Source organism: Gekko japonicus, unplaced genomic scaffold (assembly GCF_001447785.1).
Source record: "Gekko japonicus isolate JY-2015 unplaced genomic scaffold, Gekko_japonicus_V1.1 scaffold2083, whole genome shotgun sequence".
Taxonomy (NCBI): Eukaryota; Metazoa; Chordata; class Lepidosauria; order Squamata; family Gekkonidae; genus Gekko; species Gekko japonicus.
In genome coordinates this window covers 288,759-299,121 of record NW_015169845.1, presented here as the reverse complement: position 1 = coordinate 299,121, position 10,363 = coordinate 288,759, and the positions used below count along the sequence as shown (strand labels likewise).

General features: G+C 47.4%; 1 protein-coding gene across 1 annotated transcript; it reads right to left on the bottom strand.

The window, feature by feature from the left end:
• Window positions 1-8,733: 8,733 nt before the first annotated feature.
• On the bottom strand, window positions 8,734-10,315 carry LOC107115593 (zinc finger protein OZF-like). The gene is made up of 2 exons (XM_015417335.1): window positions 9,091-10,315; window positions 8,734-9,008 (listed from the first exon to the last, which is right to left on the bottom strand). Exons 1-2 carry the CDS (start codon window positions 10,250-10,252, stop codon window positions 8,965-8,967), a joined length of 1,206 nt encoding a protein of 401 aa, XP_015272821.1. The 5' UTR covers window positions 10,253-10,315; the 3' UTR covers window positions 8,734-8,964.
• Window positions 10,316-10,363: the final 48 nt, after the last annotated feature.

Below are 10,363 nucleotides of genomic sequence, written 5' to 3'. Positions count from 1 at the left end.
GCAAATGCATGCTTTCGTATCCACACAGTGTACAAAGGAGCTTTTGACTGTGATCTTACAATTAAAATCATATTATACCAGGTTTGGGAAAGACTGCATCCAAGCAGAGAGAAATTTGGAAAATGAATGAATAGGAAAGACATTGTGTGGATGCTCCAACCCCCCCCCTTCAGTTTGGATGTCAAATTAGAGTAAAATCTCCATGCAGAAGCAAGCTTTCCCCAACTGGGTACTGAAACTAGCTATTCTCTGCCAGCCCATGAGGTCTTTTCTTTTTTAGAAAACCATATTCCAGGCATTGGTATTTCTTCCGCATCAGCTATGAGGGAATGGGCCTGCTCTGGCCTGCAGGCCCTGTTCCACTCTGCCCTCCAAGGTTTTCCCCACACCTGGAGAGGCTTTTCCCTCTCTCTGGTAACCTGCCGCCACCACCTGACCTTTGTAGGAATTGCCCACTGGAAGGGTCAGGACTCCCAGCTGCCCTTCCAAGTTCTGAGGCCTTTGTATCTTCTGCTGCCCAGCACCTGGTCACCATGGAGACAGCTTTCTGCCTTGTGCGCCCTTGGAGGAATAGCCACTTGCCGACTGACTGCCTTCCCTGGAGCTCCTTTTTAAACTGGCATGTACGAGATGGGGGAGGTCTATGTGGTATAGAGAACCACTACCAGGATCAAACGTTATAAAGTATTTATTAAATAGAAAATGTTTACAAGCATACTCTTAGCACAGCACCAGATTGAGCAAGGGATTCAAAAGAAAAGGGTAAAACACAGTTCCTCTATCCCTTCCTCTATACATACCCTATTTGTTGTTAAATATAGGACAGGCTCCTTCGCTTAAAATGTTACAGATCTCTACAGAGTAGCTATCATTTTGCAGCTTCCTTCAGCTGTCCAAGCCAGCACATGGCAATGGCAATGGCCACCTCCTCCAGACCACAGTTAAGGGTTCTGCCTGCTTTGATGGAATCAGCACAAAAGAGACCTTCCTCCTTGCTCCCAGGATGTTTATCTTCTGTCTTTCCCCTCCCACTGACCCAGTCAGACCAGGTCAAAGAAGCTTTTCCTGAAGTTTCTAGCCTTAATTCCTACAAATCTCTGTTCCCTGCTTGGCGGGTGGGGGGGGAGAAACTGGACCATCCTATTGTCTTTAGCTGGACCTATTAGCATTTCTTAAGAGTTAGCTGAGGTGAGGCTGAAAAGCCATTGAGCTGACTTCCTCCTTTCTGCCCGTTCTCTGCCCAGAAAGAAAAACTGGTAATGACGTTTAGTGTCCTAAATGTAGACCTACATTATATTAGGGTTAGGTTACTTGTTGGGCTACAGGGTCTAATTGATTATCTGGCAAGTCCATTTATTTATTTTTTACACTTATATCCCACCCTCCCAGTGGGCTCAGGGCGGCTAACAGAGGCCAGATCATTAGTCTAGCCATAAGTAAAAACATATAAAAATATAATAAAGCATCAAAACTAAGACTAAGGTGCTCTATTCAGTTACTAGTGTCCTAGATCCAAGATGGTATCCCCACGACTCGAGCTGGTATTCTCAGCGTACATATCCAGTGGCGATGGCATTTCTGATGTAATTCCAAGTTCTTCCTGGGGCCCTGTCAATGCATCCATTCAGATGTCTTGACGGTGGTGGTATAGTAGGGCGGTGGCTCCTACTCAAAAGCCTGGCGGAAGAGCTCCGTTTTGCAGGCCCTGCGGAACTGCTCAAGGTCCCGCAGGGCCCGGATCTCCCCCGGGAGATCATTCCACCAGGTAGGAGCCACCACCGAAAAAGCCCTAGCCCTGGTCCCGGCCAGTTTGACATCCTTGGGGCCCGGTATAACCAATAGATTTTGGGCCCCCAACCGAAGAGCTCTTGGGGGAACATGTGAGGTAAGGTGGTCCCTCAGGTATGCTGGACCCTGACCATAAAGGGCATCGAAAAATGTTTTGAGTGGCTACAGCGATCGTAGAGTATTGCGCTGACTCGGCGATGTCACTTCTGGTGCATCCTGGAAGTGACATCATCACAGCATTGATGTGATGCCCATTCCCCACCCCACCCCCACCAAATTGTGCTTCCAGTGTTCTACGGGGACAACAGTGAAAGTGGCAGGGCCCGGGAAGGGAGGTCTCCCACTGGCCACCCTACAGACAGGAAGAGGCATTCTTGCTTGTGTGTGAGGAAAGAGATATCCCCTCCCATTTGAGACAAATGCCCCTTCTCAAATGCATGCACACCTCTTGCATCCTCCCCCCCAAACAAAGCATGTTTCCGTTTTGTATGCAGATGTAACTGATCAGTTGACTAAATTACATGTGTCGAGAGAAAGTGCCTTCTCTATAGTGATCAACCTGACAGTTCAAGCGTCACCGTTTGCTCTGTTGTAAAATCCCAGGGCAATAGTCCTCTTCCGGTTTGTACTATCTGAGCAGGAAGAACAACATTTGCTCAAGCCAAAAGGGGTCTCGCCTGCATATCAAAGTGAACCGCTTAATTACTCTCAGTTGGGAAAGGAGAAATTTGTCCTATTTGGGCAAACTTATTGAGAGGGCGGTGGCGATACAGCTACAGGGTTTTCTGGATGACGCTTCCGTCCTTGATCCCTTCCAGTCCGGCTTTCGCCCGGGTCATGGGACGGAGACGGTTCTGGTTGCTCTGACTGACGACCTCCGTAGGCATCTGGATCGAGGCGGTGTGGCAGCACTGGTGTTGTTAGATCTGTCGGCCGCATCCGACACGGTTGACCACCAGTTCCTAACCCACCGCCTCGCCGACGTGGGGATTCAGGGGCTCGCCCTTCAATGGTTTGCCTCTTTCCTCCAAGGTTGGGGACAAAGGGTGGCAATAGGGGATCAGCGGTCCCAGAGGTGGCCTCCTGAATGTGGGGTGCCTCAGGGGGTGGTGCTGTCCCCTATGTTGTTTAATATCTATATGCGCCCCCTAGCCCAGGTTGCCCGGAGTTGTGGGCTTGGGTGTCATCAATATGCAGATGTCACCCAGCTCTATCTGATGTTGGGCGGCCGGTCGGACTCCACCCCGGATGACCTTCATTGGGCGTTACAGGCCGTGGCTGGTTGGCTCAGACTGAGTCGGCTGAAACTAAACCCAGCAAAGACAGAGGTCCTGGGCCTGAGTTGGATCAGTTTGGGGTTGGGGCTCCCTCTCCCGACCTTCGACAGGGCGCCTTTGGTGCCAGCGTCGGAGTTTAGGAGTTTGGGTGTGCTCCTGGACTCCTCCTTAACAATGGAGGTCCAGGCGGCGGCCACTGCCAAGTCGGCCTTTTACCATCTTCGGCTGGTGCGGCAGTTGGTTCCTTTCCTCGACCGAGATGACCTGGCCACAGTGATCCATGCGACGGTCACCTCGAGGCTAGACTACTGTAACACTCTCTACATGGGGCTGCCTTTGTTGCAAATTCGTAAGCTGCAGCTAGTGCAGAATGCTGCGGCCAGGCTGTTGATGGGTCTCACTAGACGGGATCACATCCGGCCTGTGCTGAAAGCGCTGCAATGGCTGCCAATGGCGTACCGGATTCGCTTCAAAGTGCTGGTCTTAATCTTTAAAGCCCTATATGGTCAGGGTCCGGCTTACCTTAGGGACCGCCTCTCCACGCATGTTCCCCCAAGGGCACTACGGTCGGGGAACCAAAATCTGGATATTCCAGGCCCCAGAAACATCAAATTTGTGGTTACCAGGGCTAGGGCGTTTTCGGTGGCGGCTCTTACCTGGTGGAATGAGCCCCCAGAAGAGATCCAGGCCCTGCAGGACTTGGTGCAGTTCCGCAGGGCCTGTAAAACGGAGCTCTTTTGCCAGGCCTTTGAGTAGGAGCCGCCGCCACCATCTTTACGCCACCATTATGACCATCATTCCATCTACGCCCCCCCTCTTTATTCCTGCAAATAGACCATCTTCAGAGCGGGTACTATTGGGGGGCGCGAGATGTTCCTGGCAGAGGACAACGCTGTAGGGATGTATATTGTCGCTGTTATATATTGTTATTACTGCTGTTTGTTGTTTCTAGTGTAAATAATTATAGAACCCCATCTTGAATTTTATAGCTAAGTATTTCTAGTAAAGGTAAAGGTTCCCTTGCTCGAAAGCCAGTCAAATCCGACTCTAGGGTTGCGGTGCTCATCTCCGTTTCAAAGCCGAAGAGCCAGCGCTGTCCGAAGACGTTTCCGTGGTCATGTGGCCGGCCTGACCAAACACCAAGGCGCACGGAACGCTGTTACCTTCCCACCGAAGTGGTCCCTATTTATCTACTTGCAATTTCTTGCTTTCGAACTGCTAGGTTGGCAGGAGCTGGAACTAGAGATGGGAGCTCACTCCGTCATGCGGCACACTCGGGTCTCGAACTGCTGAACTACCGACCTTCCACAGCCTGCAGTTCAGCGTCTTTCTGGAGCACCGTAAATACATTTTTAACGAACTGTATTTATTGTATTTTATATTTACTGTATTGTTTTAATGTTTTAACTTGGGCACTCATGCCCCTTGTGAGCCACCCTGAGCCGTCGGGGAGGGCGGGATACAAATCCAAAGATAGATAAATAAATAAATAAATAATCTTATTCCAGAAGCATTGAGACACATGGGTGGGGGATCATATTAGTGATTGGCTCAAGCTGGTCAGGGGGGCAGTTGTCCAGTTGCCCTATAAAATGACACCAGTCAAAGGAATTGGGGTAGGAGGTTTATGCACACACGCAGGATGGCCTGTTTCCATTGGGGGGGAGGGGGGCAGGAACCTTACATTGCACCAACCTAATGCAGCTGTACCCTACATATCTTCAAGTATAGATCAAGATGGGTAGCCATATTAGTCTGTTTGCAGCAGTAGAAAAGACCAAGAGTCCAGAAGCACTTTGAAGACTAGCAAAACTTGTGGCAGGGTAGGAGTCACTGCTCCCCTTCTGCTGTCTGAAGGTATCTGAAGAAGTGAGCAGTGATTCACAAAATCTCATCCCCTGCCACAAATCGTGTTAGTCTTTAAGGTGTTTCTGGACTCTTGCTCTTTTCTATAGCCTCCAGGTATGTGAGTGTATGTGGAATGCTAGATTTGTTATTTTAGAGCACCAACTTGCTTTGCTTGCTTATAAGACTGAACTGCTTTCTGATCTCTCCAAATAAAATTTGTTGCTTTGACTGGCGTGTTCTACTGTGTGTGCAAAGGTCTAAACCCAGACTTGGTACATGATCAAAGAAAGGGATTTATCCCAGGGTTACAGGGAAGGAACAGGGGGATCAAATCACCTCAAACAAGGCCAGGGGGTGTCAAGAGAACCCCGGGTCTTGTCACAGCATAGTATAATAATTCGTGAAGGGGGTGAGTGGTTCTATTCAGTTATGAATTCTGCTCTTGGTTCTCTCTCCCCTAAAGAGCCTCCAAGGCTTTTGCCCAAAATACAAAATGTAAACCACTTTCTGTCACTCACGTGAAGAAGAGTCTTGAAGCTTTTCCAGTTACTATTTTGCTTGGAACTCAGCAGGCCCACGTTTATGAAACTTGTGCTGCTGCCTTTTTTTCAAGGTGTGGAAGAGTTGGCTTGATTTCTGCTGAGATCAAAAAGCTGTCTAGGCCATGTACTTCTGAAGCTGCTGCTACGAGTGAACACCGCCTTGAAGTGTGTGCCGCCTCTAGCTTAGCGCTGTGTCCATTCCAGCAATTATACTATGGTAATTATTTTCTTGTTTACCAGCTCTGAGTCTCTGCATTTTCCCTGTATGTAATAAATCTTTTTGGGGGTTCAGACCAGAGGTCATTTCGCGGGGGAACGCAGTTCCACCGGGTGAGGTGCAGGGGGCGGGGCACATGATGAAGCCCCGCCCCCTGCTTCCGGTCGCCCCGCTTCCAGCCCTCATTCAGCCAGGAGGAGGCAGGAGAAGAGGGAGGGTAAGTTGCTTCCTCCCTGCCTCTCCCCACCCCTGCCTGCCTGGGGCCAGGGAGGGCCTTGGCGGGGCTTCCTTGCACTCCCGCTGGCCTTGCAGGTCCACCGCCGGGCCCCTGATGTCAGGGGGTGTGGCATATGCTAATGAGTTATGCTAATGAGTTCCCCTAGCTCTTTTTCTACGAAATGACCCCTGGTTCAGACATCCTGCGTTTGTCTCGAGGAATTCAAAATTTCTGGCTCCAGTTTCTAGGAGTCCTGTGTAGCTCATAAATAACACAAGAACATAAGAGAAGCCATCTTAGATCAGGCCATTGGCCCATCCAGTCCAACACTCTGTCACACAGTGGCCAGTAACCAGGTGTCATCAGAAGGTCCACCAGCAGGGGCAGTGATACTAGATCATTTCACTGTAATAGTTTAGTGGGATGAAGCTGGAAGGACCCCACCATCGTATCAGGATTGGGTCATTATGGGTTAGCTCTCATGTTTCCTAAGCAACCTTAATTATAAAGAAGTGTTGGCCGTGAAACCATTGAAAAACCACAAATGGGTTCTTTTGGTCATTTTGTACTCCATTTACCCTGTTTCCTAGGTCTAACTAGGAGTCATTTGGATAAGGACCGACCTGAACGCTGATAGTCTCACTTACCCAGGAGGGGAGGGGGAGGTCTGAGCTATCATGGCTAGTGATATGGACTGCCTGACAAGGTCTCGAGATAGCAAGAGGAAGGTTGCAGGATTAACTTGTATGGGAAATTATAGCTGTTTCTATATGAATGCTAGATGTGTCCGAAATAAAATCGGGGAGTTGGAGTGCTTGTTGTTGGAGGGAAAAATAGACATTGTGGGTATTTCAGAAACTTGGTGGGATGAGGAAAATCAGTGGGACACAGTGATTCCCGGTTATATTTTATATCGGAAGGGTTGGAGGTGGGGTGGCTCTGTATGTCAGAGAGGGTATAAAGTCCAGAAAGATTGAGAGGCTAAGAGAATTGGATTCACTTCTGGAAGTTCTGTGGGTTGAAATAGGGGGGCCAAAAGGAAACTTAACACTGGGAGTTTGTTATCGCCCACCAGATCAAAAGATAGAGGAGGATTATAAAATGAGGAATGAATTAAAGATAGCAGCTAGACAAAAAAACTGTGTTGTAATAGGTGATTTTAACTACCCACACATTGTTTGGGTCAATATGTGTTCTAGTCGAGGAAAAGAGATTGAGTTTCTAGACACTCTAAATGACTGTGCTATGGAGCAGTTGGTCACGGAACCTACCAGGGGAGAGGCAATAATTGATTTGGTCCTAAGTAACACTCGAGACCTGGTGAGAGATGTAAAAGTGATTGCACTGCTTGGGAACAGTGATCATAATGTTGTTGAGTTCAACATTTGTATAAATAGGGAATTGGCCAAAAAACCTGACACAACTACTTCTAACTTTAAAAGGGGTAACTTTTCTGATATGAGGGGACATGTGGGGAGGAAACTGAAAGGAAAAGTAGAAAGGGTCAAAACCATTGGGGAAACTTGGAAACTATTTAAAACTACGATCCTAGAAGCTCCCAAAAAAATTCCGCATGTTAGGAAAGGCACAAATAGGTACAGGAAAAGGCCTGCATGGTTAACAAAGTAATGGAAGCTGTAAAAGGTAAAAAGGATTTCTTTAAGCAGTGGAAAGCTAGTCACAGTGAGGCTGATAAAACGGAACACAGGCTATGGCAAATAAAATGCAACTCTGTGGTCAGGCAGGCAAAAAAGGAATATGAGGAGCATATAGCGAAAAATGTAAAGACCAACAATAAAACTTTCTTCAAATACATTAGAAGCAGGAAACCAGCCAGGGAGGCAGTGGTGCCCTTGGATGACCAAGGGGTAAAAGGAGTACTGAAGGATGATAGGGAAATGGCTGAGAAGCTAAATGCATTTTTTGCCTCTGTCTTCACTGTGGAAGATGAGAAGTGCTTGCCCACTCCAGAACCGCTGATTTCAGGAGGGGTGTTGAAAGACCTGAGTCAGATGGGCTGGTGAACCTGTGGGGGTTTTTTTCATGATTTTTGTGGTGGATTGAGCAAGCGTTGAGGGCAGTGGCTCCAGCTCCTTGGAGAGTTTATATTACATGTATACCTTTTGGAGTCAACCTCTCTATGTGGGGAAGGGACCCTGCTTCACACACAAAAATGCTTCCAGGGCTACAGGAAAAAAAAGTTGCTGATCTAGTGTAGTGAGAAAGTGTATTTTCAGAGAGGGAAGGAAACTAATTGTGCCGGGGAGCCGGGGGTGGGGGAGATGGATTGGAGAAGTTTCTCTACAGTGCCAAGTGTACTCAAGCAGGATTACACATAGTGAGTCAGTACGGTTGACAGAACTGGACATTCACGCTGCTCTCTGCCTACCAATGAAAGGATGGCCACAAATCACATGTGGGGGGGGGGAGCACTGGGATGCTGTGCTGAAGGATAAGCTTTCTTTAGCATTAGCAAATATGACCAGTTTTGGGGTCCAAATGACCCCAACGTAAGGCTTGTGCTTCTAAAATGCTGTCTGTGTTTGGGTCAACATCTGTGAACAGTTGTTTTCTGTAATAAATGTATATAAATCAAAAATACAGTCTCACCTTAAAGATACACACTTAAAGAGCATACTCATGATCGCTGAAGCACAGATGTTGACTCCAAATTTTAATGCAATAATTCAGAGCAAGAGGTGTCAGTCATCACACTGTTAAATAAAGGAAATATTGTAAGGCTGTTAATGATTTAAGTATATTTTTAATTTCGTTAATTGGGTTTGCCTGTGTCCTTTCTGAAGTTTATGTCTCTAGTACCTGGCATTACATTTTATGGCACACATGGCTGAGCCTGACAAAGTGACATTTATGTCCAATCCAGCCCTTGCAACAAACGATTTTGACAACTCTGGGCTAAACAGTTACATGGTTTCTCTTTTTGTGGGTTCTTAGATGTTGTTGAAGAACACTGACAGAATCTCTTCTCACACTCTGAGCATTCAAAGGGCTTCTCCCCTGAGGGGTTCTTTGATGTTCTTGAAGATGGTCACTCTAACTAAATCTCTTCCCACACTAGGAGCACTCAAAAGGTTTCTGCCCTGTGTGGATTCTTAGATGTTTTCAAGATTGCTACTGTGACGGAATCTTTTTTCACACTTGGAGCATTCAAAAGATTTCTCCCTGTGTGGGTTCTTAGATGACTTCGAAGAGTGCTCCTGTGACTGAATCTCTTCCCACACTCTGAGCATCTAAAGGGCTTCTCCCCTCTATGGGCTCTTTGATGTTCTAGAAGACTGCTCCTGTGACTGAATCTCTTCCCACACTCTGAGCATTCAAAGGGCTTCTCCCCTGTATGGGTTCTTAGATGCTGTTGCAGAGTGCTACTGCAACTGAACTTCTTCCCACACTCTGAGCATTTAAAGGGCTTCTCCCCTGTGTGAGTTCGTTGATGCTGTTGAAGAGCACTACTGTTACTGAATCTCTTCCCACACTCTGAGCATTCAAAGGGCTTCTCCCCTGTGTGAGTTCTTTGATGATTTTGAAGATGGGCACTCTGAATGAATCTCTTCCCACACTCTGAGCATACAAAAGGCTTCTCCCCTGTGTGGGTTCTTAGATGATTTTGAAGACCACAACTGTGACTGAATCTCTTCCCACACTCTGAGCATAGAAAAGGTTTCTCCCCTGTGTGGCTTCTTTGATGCCGCTGAAAAACGTCACTCCGACTGAATCTCTTCCCACACTTTGAGCATTCAAAAGGCTTCTCCCCTGTGTGGATTCTTTGATGCTGTTGCAGAGTGCTACTGCAACTGAATCTCTTCCCACACTCTGAGCATTCAAAAGGCTTCTCACCTGTGTGGGTTCTTTGATGCTGTTGCAAACGGCAACTCCAACTGAATCGCTTCCCACACTCTGAGCATTCAAAAGATTTCTCCTTTTTGTGGGTTTGTAGATGCTGTTGGAAATTGCCATTGTGACTGAATCTCTTGCCACACTCTGAGCATTTATATGCCTTCATTATACTGTGCTTTGAGGAGTGTACATGACACTTTCTTCCAACAGGGAATGCCATTCCAATCTCTGAGCAGATAAATCGCTTTTCTCCTGAGTGAATCCTTTGGTGCTGAACAAGGTCTGATTTCTCTGAGTAGCTCTTGCCACAGTCTGAACACCTATAAGATTCTTCTCCAGTATGTGTTCTTTGATGTCTACGGAGCTCTCCTCTGTGAATCATGGTCTTTCCATACTCCAAGAATTGATGAGTCTTCTTTCCACTGTACATTTGTAAACAGGCAGTACATTGGGTTTGATCTGAGACATTCCTTCTGCACTCCAAGCCCTTGTCTGTTTCTGCCACCATGTGAACGACTTCTTGGAAATCCCCCCCTTGGCAAGGAATGGGTTTTCCCCTCTTCTTGACCAGGTGGCTTCCTTTCTGCCTCATAGGTCTTCCTTGATTCCTGAAGTTTCC

Excerpts from the sequence above, each read along its gene's own strand:
- LOC107115593 (XM_015417335.1), bottom strand. The coding sequence starts at position 10,252 with ATGGTGGCAGAAACAGACAAGGGCTTGGAGTGCAGAAGGAATGTCTCA. Across the intron at positions 9,009-9,090 it reads CAGGAGCACTCTTCGAAGTC|ATCTAAGAATCCACACAGGG; the intron begins ATCTAAGAACCC and ends AATCTTGAAAAC.